The sequence below is a fragment of the Pyrus communis genome, chromosome 3, assembly GCF_041283825.1.
Source record: "Pyrus communis isolate YQ-2024b chromosome 3, ASM4128382v1, whole genome shotgun sequence".
In the NCBI taxonomy this organism is placed as follows: domain Eukaryota; kingdom Viridiplantae; phylum Streptophyta; class Magnoliopsida; order Rosales; family Rosaceae; genus Pyrus; species Pyrus communis.
This window is the reverse complement of record NC_142567.1, coordinates 1,465,444-1,480,054: the sequence shown is the minus strand read 5'-3', so window position 1 is coordinate 1,480,054 and position 14,611 is coordinate 1,465,444. Positions and strand designations below refer to the sequence as shown.

The following is a 14,611-nucleotide window of genomic DNA, read 5'->3' as shown; positions in this document are numbered from 1 at the left end:
TCATGTTTCAGAACAACCTTAGATTTACAATTGTATAATTGTTCTCTTGATACAAGCGATACTGCGAGCGGGTCGATTGCCAGAAGCACTTGAAGTGCATTTTGGAAGAAGCATCAGTTATTTGCTTCTTGCAGGAACTCATTTTTCATCTAACTTTTCATTTTTCATCTAAACCGTTAAGTGATGTAATTTGCTTTAAGTTCAATGAATTCTAACTTTTCATTTAGAAAAAAAAGAGGGATTTGCTATCCATAACAGTCATTTTTATTTCATATATACCCTTTTAATTTACGGCATTCAGATCGATTGAATTAAAAAATATCAAGGGGTAAAAATTATCAAGTGTGAAAAGCAAAAAAAGATGTGTGGATAGCACATCTCAAAAAAAATATCCGTGTACGACAATGCGTTTTAAGTTCCAGAAAATAATTCTCTGATTAAAAATTTAGTAATAAGAGTTAAATTATAGAACGGCGTCGTCTAGCGATCTCCCATCAAAAGCCAAAACCCTAACACCATCAAAACCAAAACCCTGACCGACCCCCAAGAGCACCAAAACCCTAACACCATCAATGGCGGAACACCAAATCTCCAAGACCTTCCCCGTGAAACCCAAGCACAAGCCTAAGCCCCGAACCCCCAAACAAACCTCCGAATCCAAATACTGGTCCTCCTTCAAAACAAAGCAAATCCCTGACCTCATCTCCTCCATCTCCTCCCTCACCTTCTCCCCCACCGTGCCACACTCTTTCGCCGCCGCCCACTCCGCCTCCCTCACCCTCTACAACCCCCTCAAACAATTCTCCCCCACCGCCACCATCTCCGCCTTCCGCGACGTCGTTTCTTCTGCCTCTTTCCGCTGCGATGGCCTCCTCGTCGCCGCCGCCGACCTCTCCGGCCTCGTCCAGGTATTCGATGTCAAAACCCGAAACCCGCTTCGGAAACTTAAATCCCACACGCGCCCAGCTCGATTCGTCAAATTCCCAGCTGCGGACAAGCTCCACTTGGTCTCTGGCGGCGACGACGCGATTGTCAAGTACTGGGATGTCGCCGGGGAGACCCCGATTTGCGACTTGCTCGGCCACAAGGACTACGTGAGGTGCGGCGATTGCTCGCCGGTCAGTACGGATATGTTCGTAACTGGGTCTTATGATCACACAGTGAAGCTTTGGGATGTGAGGGTTAGAGATTCGGGGTCGGTGATGGAGGTGAATCACGGAAAGCCGGTGGAGGACGTGATTTTCTTGCCATCAGGTGGGTTGATTGCGACGGCTGGCGGCGATTCTGTGAAGATTTGGGATTTGATGGCAGGTGGGAAAATGGTATATTCAATGGAGAGCCACAACAAGACGGTAACTTCGATTTGTGTCGCGAAAATTGGGAAGGATAGCGGAGAGGAGGCGCAGCAGTATAGGATTTTGAGTGTGGCATTGGATGGTTACATGAAGGTGTTTGATTACGCGAAAATGAAGGTCACTCACTCAATGCGGTTCCCTGCACCTCTTATGTCCGTAGGGTTTTCGCCCGATTGTATGACGAGGGTGATTGGAACTTCGAATGGGATGATCTATGCTGGGAGGAGGAAGTACAAGGAAGATGCCGGCGGTGGTGCTGATGAGGAGCTAGATAGGCCGCTTTCGAAGTACGAGAAGAGGGAGAAGAGGTTGAAGGCCTTAGGGGATGCTGGGGGTTTGGGACCTGTGATGGAGGAACCACGGATTCAAGTTTTAAGGCCTTCGAATTTTCGGTATTTCCATAGAGGACAAGGGGAGAAGCCGTCCGAGCGGGACTATGTGGTAATGAGGCCAAAGAAAGTGAAATTGGCCGAGCACGACAAGCTATTGAAGAAGTTTAGGCACAAGGATGCTCTGGTGTCTGTCTTGCGCAGCAAGAATCCGGAGAATGTCGTGGCGGTGATGGAGGAGTTGGTGGCGAGGAATAAACTGCTGAAGTGTGTGTTGAATTTGGATTCAGAGGAGCTGGAATTGCTGCTGAAGTTCTTGCAGAAGCACTTGACCGTGCCGAGTTACTCGAGGTTGTTGATGGGGTTGACAGAGAAGGTTCTTGAGATGAGGACTGAGGACATTAAAGCTTCCGATGCGTTGAAGGGCCATATTCGAAACCTTAAACGGTCGGTTGAGGAGGAAATTAGGATACAACAATCGTTGCAAGAGATGCAGGGTATAATTTCTCCTTTGTTGAGAATTACTGGAAGAAGATGAAAGTTTCGGTTGTTTTGTTCTTCGATTTTACGAGGCAGCTAGGTTTTTCCGATGTGTTTGCGCTTGAGGTCACTTGTCATGGCAAAGACAGTATCTGCAATTTTGTTTCTTTATAATCTACTGTATGTTGTTTTTCCCATGTTCTTTCTATGATTTAAGCAATCTCAGATTTTCGTGATAGAAAATGTTTGGTTCATGTCAAGTATTCCGAACTTTTTTCTTCCCCTTCGGTCTCAACCTCCCGCCATCTCCACCGCGATCTCAACCTCTTTCGCCTCCCCTTGTGCTCATGTAGTCTTCATTCACACCTACGGCGCCGTCGTCCACTTGTTGGCGTTTCTCTGAGTTTGTTGATGGATTTGTGTAGTGCAGTTGGAGTATAGACTTACGTTTCAAGTGAGATGGGAGTTGGAGCACAAACCGAATAGAACCCCTCAGACCGAACCAAAATAGTTTATACGGTTCGGTTTTCAGTTTTGGTGTGAAGCAAACTGAACCAAAATATGCCCAATCCTATGTCCAAATCGAATTTAGCATAATTTTTAAAGTAGGTTTCTGTTTGTAGCTGTTGGATAAAATTTCAATTGTACGGATTTCCGAACTTGGTGGATTAGCAGGAAGGGATCCGGAGAGGGTCTCTTTCCGGATCCCTTTCCTTAAAAATGTATAAAAAGATTACTCAGAGATATTTCTTTGATAAGTTGTCGCCTCTATTGCAATTTTAGTGTGAATATATCACCATCAATTTTTATTTGAAATTATGCAACTAAACCTCACATGTTAAGCAAATTTCAAACTAAACATCACATGTTAAGCAAATTTCAAACTTGTATTTCACACGGTCGGGTGTGGATTCGATTCTTAACACTAGTGAGCTGCACGACAGTGGCTAGAAAATGCCAAAATGCCTTTCTGAGATTTCCCATCCCTCACAAAGGTGGACTGGCCGAGGTTTCGTCACCAGCATGTCCTATTTTTCAAACAAAAAAGTACCTTTTATTTAGGAATATTTTCACCACTTCTTTGAGCTATGGATCACTTAGGTTAAACTCTGCGTTCACCAAGTTAATAATGTTGACTTTATTTGACTTCGTTGTGGTCGCGAATTTTGGCAAACGTGATTCTAAACTACATTCCTTGCGACTCGTGAAACGAAAACAATGCTATAGACAGAGAGGGCGCACAACGTGTTTTTGCCTCACTCACAAAAGCTGCACGACTCTCATCGGTGCTCAACTCCGACAACCAATATGCACGTCAAGTGATCGACAACCGATAAGCAACTAGCACCATGGTTTGGAAGATCAGTTTATATATCGTAAAATTATAATACATCGACAACGACTCAAGCCTAGTTCTGGCAAGCATAAATATCCAGACCAGAAACTTTTACTGCATAACTTGAACTGCCCGAGAAAAGACGCGTTAAAACTTAAACTACTCAGGTGCTAAGTAACCTTTTCGGGTGGTTCATGGCATTGCGTGGGAGCTAACCACCACAAAGGATCACTGGTTAGCCACAATCATTTGAGATCATAGGAGGTATCAGTTTCCGAAAGAGCATGCAAAGCAGCACTAACAAGTATTGGCCATAGTCTCGATCAGTAACTGGTAGCCTTCTGGTATGGGTGATTGCTTATGGACACACACTGCCAAAGCAGGAACATCATTAGCAACGTCTAGAAACCTGGCGAGTAAGAGCAGCAAATGGAAATCCGAAATTCTCTTCACAAGTGGAAGATTCTTAGCACGATCCAGATGAGTTTTCAGAGCCTTCAACGTCACTGGGGTGTTACGATTCTCAATAGGAAAAGATGATGAAAGTGGTCCCTGCATTGTAACACAAGTTCATGTCAGAACAACGGATGTCTTCTTCACAGCAAGAAACACAAGTAAACAGATGATTTTATTATAATGCAGAACGCAGTAAGTAGGTTAACCTATGCAGCAAAGTGACCGTACAACAACAGTAAACGTCGTATACAGCAAATGCTTCCCATATAATGATTATAACTCATGCATCCCTACACTCCTGTCATTTTGATACCTTCAACCTATAGGGTCACTACTATAACCCTTTTCGAGATTACTTTCACAAATTATTAGAGTGCTCATTTGTCCGTAATTTATTTTATCTTAGTTTTTCTTCCCCTCCCGAAATGTGTTTCCACTAATCATTACACTGAGAATAGGTCATCAGTGCTATCACCCACTTGCTGAATCAAAACATTTTTTTGTTCTAGTTCCTTGTCTACCAAAGAGGTAGTTGAAACAACTTCAAGAGAAAATTTGATCACATGGCAAAAGTACGGCACTAAACGGTTGAGATCCAAAAGACAGCCAAGAGTTTTTGGAGAAGAGAACGTTCACTCAAGATATGTACTCTATAGCACATTTACCCCAAACAAAACACAGGTTCTGGAAAGAAACATAACATTAAGAACTGCAAAAGTTCGGGAGGTGCGAAAGAGCTCATCTCTGGTAATGGAAATGTTGCGTACACATATAATACATCCAATAATGCTTTACAAATTCAACCAAATCTTATGATCCTAGTGACAAGCTAGAAAGTCACAAAACCCCAGGTCCTTGCAGGCAACCCAAAACCAAAGCAAACTACTGAAATCAACCCGATTCGAGCTGAGAAATGACAAATGCTTATATAAAAAAGAATGAATAAATTAAACAAGAAAAACATTACACTGCTCGAAATTGCAAACACTCAAACTGCAAGCATTAGGAACGAACACTACACCCTCAACTAACCGGTAAACTGGCATAGCTTCAGTGTCAGAGGTAAGTATGGGAATCTAATTCTTGGAAATAAAAATTGGTTCAGCAGAACTAATGCTTGTCTAGCCCCATAATATATACCCATACACCCCAGAACCTTATCAACATCAAAAAGCACAACATTAACTAGGAAAGTGGAATTTCCAGTACAACGGCAACAATATTTCCTCCACATCCAGTCTTAAACATCACAGACAATTCAAAACCAAAGTTAGCAGTTCAATACAACTAGAATAAACAAGCAATCGGGCTACACATTTGCCTTAATTATAACATGATTTTGGCCCCGATTTTATAATTTCCTACCACGTTTTCACATTCTTTCCCTGACTTTGATAATACCTATACAAAAGATTTCATTGCCTATTTCACAAAAAATACAATGTTCTACATAGTTCAATGCCACACCAGGTTATAGACATGCTTCAACTATAGACTGGGACGTGATTGTTAGAGGGAAACCGAAAAGTAACAATAATCAGCAAGATAAACAACAATCTAAACAAATATTGCAATTCAAATTGTTCAAGTAAACTAAGACAAAACAATTGAATCGTAGCGCACCTGGTGATCGAAGATTTTTACTACCACCAAGAAAAAATCATTGTCCACCTCCTTAGTATCCTTCACTCCAAGGACAACATCCTTCTTCATCTTGGACAATTTGGGATCATCACCCTCTCCAATCTCGGTCTCGAACCACCCTTCCTTAAACAATCTAATACAGATATCACTCATCTGAAAAGCTTCGAAATGCACATCAGCACCACCATCCTCATTCACCTCCAACTTAACCATGGCGGTCACCCACTCCTTCAAGCCGCTCTCTCCATGGAACTCCGCCGCCTGAAGCACCTCCCTATGCGACAAAGTATAATCCTTTTTGTCCTGGCTCACTGATTGGGTGAAGATATACCCAACCCGTCTCATCCCCAACCCCATTGCTATAGCCTCCACCGCCTTTTCCTCCTCCGAGTCTCTGTAAAACACCAAATTCTCCTCCGTCCCCTGCTGCGGAGGCTCGTAGATGAAATCCACCTCCACCTTCCCCTCCTCCGACACCGTCCCGTACATAAATCCTCCCCGCTTAGCCGCGAAAGCCAGTGTATCATTCACATAATGCTGGAACGCATTAGCGCAATCCCGATCGAACGACACCAGTTCACAGTGCGGGTTCTCCTGGCGCGTGACCTTCATCTGCTTGGCGATCAAATCATCCATAGTCATCTTCCTACCGAAAGAGCCCGCCGGGTGGAAAGCCGGCCCGGCGACGGTGCGCTCGCCGTCGTAAGCCAAGTAACAATCGACCCATGTGCGAGATTCAGCGCCGTCAGAGACGCATTGGGATTCGCCATATCCATGAATCGAGCGATTTCTTCCTGGGTTTTGGCCAAAAGGAGATTCTGATTGGTGGAGATGGTCTGGTTCTGGAAAGGGATTCGGAGCTGGGTTTGTATCAAGGATTTGAGTTCGGAGACGGTGGTGCTCTGTGGGTTCTCCACCGTGACTCTTTCGAGCCCGTCTCTGCTGCGAACTCGGAGCATCATCTTTGCGATTCGGCGGCGGATGGGTTGTGAAGTTTTGAGGTTTTTATATGGGGGTTGGTTGAGGAGGCGGTGGCAGGACGGTGGGGATTGGAATCGGAAACGGATTCCTGGAGAGCGTGGGATTTGGGAAAGGGAGAGAAAAGGTGGGGAATTTTACAGATACTTGGGGAAGGGGAAAGAGTTGTGGAAGTGGGAGACTGTCAGAGAAGCGGAGAAGAAGCAGAAGAGTGCCCGCGTAATTGGGCTATTGCTCCTTTTGTTTTGGGCCCCCGCGTAATCGTGCTTACGCTTTTTCCCGAGTGGATTTGGACTTTGGGTTGCACCCAATAATAACTAGATGTGGTCATCTGGAAGGGCTATGTTTAACCCTAATTCAGATTATAGTCTTGTAAAAAATTATTTTTTAATTGATAATGCCTGGCCATATTTATATATTATTTCTAACCGAAGGAGGCTATTTTTTAGCTCCTCAATAATTTATTATTTTTAAGTTTGTTCTTAAACTTTATTGGTTAATTGAATTAAACTATATTTCTTATATTTATGTAATCTTCATAATTTTTTTGGAATGCTATGTTTTTTTTTTCTTAAAAAAAAAAAGATTATTTTTTCGGATAGGTGGAATGTGAAGAACTGAAAATAAAATGAGGTAAGATAGTATGGAAGGGTGAAAATGATGTGAGAAATGGTGTAGAAATGACTTAAGATATTTATAGGAAAAAAAAATTATAATTTTTAGTTTTTTATTTTATTTTTAAATTTCATCTTAAAAGCATATAAATTTCAAATCCAACGACTAGCTAACGTCAGCTAATATGTGGGTTATTGACAGCTAGGCTCAGCTTTTTGGTCTAGCTATATGGCTGGATTTTTTCATGTGGTTCCCAAATTTTTTTGGCCCAGCCCTCCATTAGAGATGGGTTTTGTGTTAAAAAGAGCCATATTTTGGCCAGCCCAATTGGAGATAGTCTAAATGAATGATTATCAAACTATCTGAGAATTTCAAGAAAAGCGTCTCCAAGAGTCTCTTCAAATTTTTGTTAAATTACCTTATTGCATTTGTGTTGAAAAACTTATTTCAGTGATCTAGTTAAACTTAACATCTTTAAAAACACTTGTTATTTTAACAAACTTTAAACATTTTATTGTTTATCAAATTCTAAAATATATATATATATATATATATATATATATTCAAAGAGAACGTGTGTAGATAGCTAAAGAGTTTTAGGACTTGTTTGAAAGTGCTTTTGAAATAACTGAAAGCGTTTTTAGAGAAAATGATTTTGGGTTCCAAAAATACTTAAAGTGTTTTTTGGAAGAAATACATAACTGATGTTTTCTGAAAGAATCACATAGCTGGTGCTTCTTGCAAAAAACATTTTATATCAAATCCGTAATTAAATCAAATCTCTAATTAAGTTAAATCTCTAAAATACTTTATAATTTCCAACACTAATTGTGTTCCCTTCGAGCCCTAGCTGAGTGCATTTTTCACCGGCGGATGTCTAACTCATCTTGCTCCAAATGTAACAAGTAGAGTATTGCTTCTATGACAAGAAAATCTTCTACATAATATAGAAAGAACAAAAATTACGTTATAATTATTTTTTAGAGCAGGTTTGGACTTGGGACACCCATAAACCCGTTAATAATCTTCAATCTTGGGTGCATTTGAATTGAAGCAAAGTCTTTTTCAACCACACTCCCTCGCCTATTTAGTTACTACACGTGTGAGCAAAAATAAAAACGTCAAATCATTTTTTATATATACAATATTGAAATAAAAGAAATAAGACTCGAAATATTAATAGAGGAAATTGAACTCGAAACCTCGTAAACTTTGAAGCAACGATAAACAAAACTAAGCGGGAATAATAATAACTAATAAGACACTATCTATTTTTCCTTATTCTCATATTGGCCCCAAAGTAGTTTGTGATACCTGGAAAATATTTTCCAATTGGGGCCCAAACAAGAGAATATTTTACTTTTGCCTCGTCTTCTTCCTCATTCTTCTTCTTATTCTGCAAATCACAACCCACCCATGTTAAAGAAATCAACCCCATCTCATTAAAGGACCTACACAAATCTAGAATAAAGAATTCTAGAACATTCACTAAGGTTGGTCAGCTAGATTATCCAAGTTAAAGTAGTACTTTGTAGAAATGACTAGAATGTTGTTTCTTAAGTTGGTGGAAGAGTCTAGAAGAATGGTGAGGTTTCCACCAACATGCAAGATTAGTGTAGATAATTCTAGCTTAGGAAGTTAGTGGAATTATCTAGATATCTCTAGCATGGTGTGTCCATGCTTCTCCAAGGTTCCATCCATGCCTATAAAAGGAGAAGGCATCCACACCATTTGTATCAACAAAACAACAAGCAACCAATCGATTAAGAAGAGCTAAGTAAGAGAGTGGGAAGCCTTGTAAGTAGTCTTGTAAGAGTGTGAGTGCTCTAGAGTTTGTCTCTAGAAAGTGAGTGAGTGTCATTGTTCTTAAGAGTGTCCTTTGAGAGTGTTGTAATATTTTGTTTGTGTAATACAAGTAATTTGTTTACTTGTGTTGTCTCTCCAACACTTGTGCTAGAGTTGTGTACTCTAAGTTTTTCCCCAACAACCCACTCTCACTCTCAGATACTCAGATAATCCATCACGGTCACTTTCCATCGAGTTCCCAAAATAACCTTTTCGATTTTCGTCCTCACAAATCACAAAATCTCAGTTTCCCAGCATCTCCATTCAAGCAATATATGATGAAGCTTTCAGCCAAAGCGGAGACTGAGAGAGCTCGCATGGTGAACTACATGTCGTTTCCTACAACTTCCTTATCAAGTTCTTCGTGGTGAAGGACATGTTTTTAAATTTTTTCGTGCCTTTGGCGAAGATCAAGTGTAATGTCTTTTCTCATCGTCATTAGCCTAATTTTAGGCGTGTCAGCGAACTTGGTAACCCTACGAGATCACTTTACGTAGGATGAATGTCTGTCGATTCTTAATCTGGTTTATGAGTTGTTCAAAGATTAATCACAAGTTGAAAACATTAATACAAAGGTAACGGAGTACATTGCTTGAGAAACAATGAGTGATTGGTAAAAAGCCCACAGGCTACGTACATTATTCATGGCTACAACCGATAATTTGATTAACTGGAATTCACAGCCCAACATTTCTTCCTGATCTGGCCGGACGTGCCTGTAAGGACCTCAACGGCTCCCATCCTTTTCATTGACTGTGCAAACTCCGTGAAGAACTTGTTACGGTCCTCCAATTCTGTGACGATATTGCTGGCACCCTTGTTTGTTAAAAGGGCTACATCAGATTGGAAGAGACCCTTGTGCTGCTTGACGACGGTGTAGTAGCTGCTGTCAAAGTTTCGAGCGCTCCCGGGATCCATTTCCACGAATGTTGTAGTGTCGTTGAGGCTTCGGCATTTGGTCTTCAGGAATTCAGCATAGGTTGCATCCAAAGAAGGGTCCTGATCACCCTTTCCGGTGAAGTTGTAGAGCCTGTTGCTGAAGGTTGGGCAGCCGCCTACTCCAATTGTGTGTCCACCTACGTAATTGTATGTAAGATTGGTCAGTTATGTATCCCCTTAATTAGGAATTTGCAGTCGTGATCTGTGCAGGACGCCGTGTTTTTAACCTCGCTTCTATTTTTCTTCAACTTTGATCTCATTTATTGACATGGTTGGCTGTTTGTGGGTCTAAAATCACCTTGTCGAGCTTAGTATTTAGGTTTCTAATTTCTATTCTCGGATTGGTTACTTGGATGATAGGTTTAAAGCCCAAAATCTGATCAATACTAAACGCCTAAAATCGAAACTTTAAACGAACAATATATGTAAATGGAATCAAAGTTGAAGAATATTTAGTAGAAGTAAAGTTTTCTCAACGTGTAAGACGTGAGCGTGACGTCCTGCACGGAGAATACCTCATTAATTTGCTAGTAAATGTACCTGATAAAACCACAAGGTCATGCACGGTAAGATTCTTGCTGGCAAAACTCTGTTTGAGTTGGGTGAAATTGAAGATAGGTGCCGGAATGTTAATCAAGGCCTCCCTAACTCGAGAAATTGTGCCGTCTCTTCTCCCTGTGAGCACTTCCCACATCGTTTTATTGTACTGCAAAAGTTATACATACCACGCATACATGAGCGCAATCTTAATATAACAACAAAGTTTTATCCCACTAAGTGAGGTCAGCTGGAGCGCAATCTTATTATTAAAAATATTTTATGATGTAAAAGAAATTAGTCCCATATCTAATTAGTAAATTACTTGGAACGAAACGGAGTCCCTAGCAGCCAAAGCCAAGATGTCAGCACAAGAGACTACTCCTGGACACTTCTGCTCTAGAATTTCTTTGATATCGTCGATGACATCGAAACCTGACAAGGTTAAGTTTGGAACTGCTGCCTTCTCTGCCGTATTGTTTGCTGTTGAATTTAACAAAATTGAGCCATCACAACCCTGCAGGAGATTCCATGCATTTGGTCAAGCAAGTTAGACGACTCGCGGCATAAAATTGTTACTCATTTCAAATTATAAGTTCCAGTTCAGAAACATTTTGGGTGGTGGCTGCATGTATCTAAGCAAGCATACATGCGTGCATATATATGAGGTCATGAACATGTACAGTACAGTTATTTTCTTACAAACGATATTACTGCTCTAAGTACACTTTTAAGGATAGCTCATCACATACAAGCATGCATATATGAATAGCTTACCCTGACAAAACAGTCGTGGAAATGCATTCTCAATAGCTTTGCAGGCAATCTGGGATTACTAGAGACATGGTTCCAGGTGATATCTCTGACAATATTCTCGGCCGAAGGACAGGTCTTTTCGTAGAAACGCTTCCTCAGCTGGCCTCCTTCGCAGGCCACGAGAATGCCGGAAACTACACAGATGAGTAAGAGAATATTAACCTTCATCTCGTAAACTTCTAAGGTTTCCAATCGATAATGCATTGTACAAAACCATACTGTTCCTTTTATAGGCGACTTTGTGTCTAACACCAAGTGAGATACATTTAACTAAATATTTGATGTCATTTAAAAAAACAACTACACTTATTCTAAAAAAATATGTGGTTGACTCAATAATTAGCATATTTTTATTCGTTCTGAATCTGCATTATTAGTTATGTGTTTAATCAAGTTAATTAGCTGCATTTTGGCTTAGTAAGGAAATGCTAATACGTGTTTACTTCCCTTCTCACATAAAAATAATGAGGATTGAGTTCTTCCAAAATACAAAACACAAAGGCTAAACTCAGTTTCTTTACTGATCACAAGAGCTTGAAGTATCTATTTGAAAGATCTTAATATGAGACAACGGAGATGGATGGAGCTAATTAGGGGTGCAACTTGGGTTGGGCCAATCCGAAACCGTCCATGTCCAACTCAACTTTAAACCCGAACAAGCGGGGTTTTTTTAGTTATAATCTGCCCAAACCCAACCCAATTTCAACCCGTTCATTGATTGGGTTGCGTTGGGTTGATCATTTGCCCGTCCATCCCCAACCTAACCAGACTAACCAAATCCAATCTAACCAGATTATAACCCATATCAATTAATGCTCATACTACATCCTAAGTGTGCCAAGTCCAAATACCAACACCCTTTCTATTTTTTTTTTTTATAAATAAATTACCCTTTTATAGTTACTTAAACTTTTAGGGAATAAGACACTTTGATTAGTCAACCCATATTTGTAGTCTCTAAATCCTAAAGCTTTATAGTAGATTGATTTATGAAATTAGGGTACGCTAGCTTTGATGCTACTTAGTTTAATTTTTTTTTAGTTACAAGATAAAACTTGAAAAAAGTTAGGAAACCCAAACCCAACCCAATTAAACCCGAGCCCAAATGAACCCGAATAAAACCGAACTCAAATCTGAGCCTGAATTGTAAAAGTTGGGTTAGGATTGGATTTATCTTCTAACCAGCTCAACCCGTCCGGGTTGCACCCCTAGAGCTAATCAATGAGTACAACTATACAATTGAGTATCATCCTGATCGTGCTAATGTGGTAGCTATTGCTCTTAGTCGTAAGTATTATGGTCAACTTTCCTCTCTTCTTGAAGTTCATCCATCTAAGCTTGTTGAGCTTGACTTTTTAAGCTCTAATGCAAGCTTAACCTAGGATAATTAATGACTACGCGGTTTTAAAGCCGTGAAAGTCGCGTGTTCTATACACACACACACTAGTTTAATCTGGTCGGTCATCATCTGCAAGAAACCAGCTGGAAGAATAGTACTCGAATGTGGTATCCCTTGTATTTTGTGCCGAAAACTATTGTTTTCTTTGCTTTTTATTTTTAAATTATCTGCATAATATTTCATAAGACGAAAAACATGCATGATTTAGCGGAAACATGATTAATTTGAAGGATTAGAAGGTTAACTCTATTAGCAATGGAAAAAGGATAGTTGACTTATACATTGTGGACAAAAAGAATGAATCGTGAATAGTTGACAATTCTCCAAAACATGATTAAGAAATATTATTCCCCATGAATATCTCACCAATAATTTGGAACCAAAATGTGGAAGATTGCTAATACCATGCTTAGAAGAAGTATATATATTTTTGAATTAGTCTACTGTTCAGACACGATGTTTTGAGATTTCTTTGACTACTATTCTATTAGCTATAGACGGTGGTGGTCAATGACATTGCCTGTCATGAACTGTGGCACAACTTGATCAATTAGAGAATAACCTACGTGAAATAGAGCTTATACTTTTGTTTTTGTGAACTCTCCTTAAGAACTAATATTGGATCATTATAGTTTATGGATTTATGACTGTGAGACTTTCGATCAATGTTGTTTTGTTGATTGTTATTTTGACATGTGTGGTACTCTTTTTTTTTTACCCAGATTTTGTTCATGTGGTTTTCCTTGAGTAAAGCTTTGACGAGGCTACTCTTTTACAAGTTACTTGATATACAATGTACCTTTTTTGGTAATGAAATTTCCGTTTACCCTAAGAAAAGTTAAAGGGCTAATGAATTTTTGGAAGGGAAATGATTTCCCTTTATAATTGTCTCCTCTTACGCATCCCTCTTTATTTCTAGACCTAATTGAATAAATCAAGTGAATGAACGTACATACATGAACATAGGTGTGCAAAAGTGGAAAATGCCAATGAGTTTGTGAAATTATTTCCTGTTTTCAAAGTGTTTTATTTTTCAATTCAAATTTCAAAAAATTTTAAAATTTCCAAACTAAAAAGTAGAAGAACACCAAAAAGAAAACTTTTATGTAGAAAATATAATTGTCATGCGAGATTTTTCAGTGTGTCGGAAGTCGAGCACACAAAATGTAATAATGCAATTGAATGGAAGCTGGAAAAAAAATTTAACCAATCGTATTTTTACATTTAATATATTAAACTTTATTCTCAGCACGTTGAAAAATTTATGTTGTCGCAACCATTTTAACTTATAGTCTCTAAGCATTATTAAATAAACTAAAATTACAACAATGGAGCTCTCAAATCAAATGTTCAAGAAACCATGACCTTCAATGGGTCCCAAGTGTTCTACACAAATAAATTCCAAACATTTTTTTTGGAAAGGTAATAATTAATATAATATAATTGAGAAAGCAGAAGAAAAAACAAAAAGCTCAATCCATTTTCTTCACGCGAATGGCCTAAAAAGCCCCTCCACTTTGCCTTCAATGGGTCCCAAGTGTTCTACACAAATAAATTCCAAACATTTTTTTGGAAAGGTAATAATTAATATAATATAATTGGGAAAGTAGAAGAAAAAACAAAACGCTCAATCCATTTTCTTCACGCGAATGGCCTAAAAAGCCCCTCCACTTTGGACAAATCAAATCTGTCGTTACTTGCGGGCCCGCCACTTTCTCAACGGTCCGATCAACCACAAATTCGAATTGTTTTCTTTCCCAAGTCCAACCCCATGATTTTTTCTGTTAAATGACATTTTGACTTCAACCTTTGGTCATAATTACTATCGAAGTATCGTTCACCTCAATTTAGCGGCTAAACGAACTAGACGCTGATGGTCCAT

At 39.6% G+C, this 14,611-nt stretch overlaps 3 protein-coding genes across 3 annotated transcripts; 1 reads left to right on the top strand and 2 right to left on the bottom strand.

Annotated features, from left to right (window-relative positions):
• The first annotated feature begins 472 nt into the window (after nucleotides 1-472).
• LOC137715836 (protein SLOW WALKER 1) lies at nucleotides 473-2,424 on the top strand. Its single transcript, XM_068455186.2, has one exon. It carries the CDS (start codon nucleotides 573-575, stop codon nucleotides 2,220-2,222), a length of 1,650 nt encoding a protein of 549 aa, XP_068311287.2. The 5' UTR covers nucleotides 473-572; the 3' UTR covers nucleotides 2,223-2,424.
• A 1,228-nt stretch (nucleotides 2,425-3,652) lies between these two features.
• On the bottom strand, nucleotides 3,653-6,714 carry LOC137715800 (NPL4-like protein A). The gene is made up of 2 exons (XM_068455149.2): nucleotides 5,580-6,714; nucleotides 3,653-4,052 (listed from the first exon to the last, which is right to left on the bottom strand). The coding sequence occupies exons 1-2, from the start codon at nucleotides 6,240-6,242 to the stop codon at nucleotides 3,798-3,800; spliced, it is 918 nt and encodes a 305-aa protein (XP_068311250.2). The 5' UTR covers nucleotides 6,243-6,714; the 3' UTR covers nucleotides 3,653-3,797.
• A 2,868-nt stretch (nucleotides 6,715-9,582) lies between these two features.
• LOC137714804 (peroxidase 3-like) lies at nucleotides 9,583-11,549 on the bottom strand. The gene is made up of 4 exons (XM_068453939.2): nucleotides 11,292-11,549; nucleotides 10,840-11,031; nucleotides 10,518-10,683; nucleotides 9,583-10,114 (listed from the first exon to the last, which is right to left on the bottom strand). Exons 1-4 carry the CDS (start codon nucleotides 11,532-11,534, stop codon nucleotides 9,705-9,707), a joined length of 1,011 nt encoding a protein of 336 aa, XP_068310040.2. The 5' UTR covers nucleotides 11,535-11,549; the 3' UTR covers nucleotides 9,583-9,704.
• Between the last annotated feature and the right edge of the window lie 3,062 nt (nucleotides 11,550-14,611).

Bases quoted from the DNA above. Each gene is read 5' to 3' on its own strand.
- LOC137715836 (XM_068455186.2), top strand. From the start codon at position 573: ATGGCGGAACACCAAATCTCCAAGACCTTCCCCGTGAAACCCAAGCAC.
- LOC137715800 (XM_068455149.2), bottom strand. From the start codon at position 6,242: ATGACTATGGATGATTTGATCGCCAAGCAGATGAAGGTCACGCGCCAG. The intron at 4,053-5,579 runs GTGCGCTACGAT...GTTACAATGCAG, and splicing joins TAAAAATCTTCGATCACCAG to GGACCACTTTCATCATCTTT.
- LOC137714804 (XM_068453939.2), bottom strand. From the start codon at position 11,534: ATGCATTATCGATTGGAAACCTTAGAAGTTTACGAGATGAAGGTTAAT. The intron at 11,032-11,291 runs GTAAGCTATTCA...AATCTCCTGCAG, and splicing joins TCCACGACTGTTTTGTCAGG to GGTTGTGATGGCTCAATTTT. The intron at 10,684-10,839 runs GTAATTTACTAA...TAACTTTTGCAG, and splicing joins GGGACTCCGTTTCGTTCCAA to TACAATAAAACGATGTGGGA.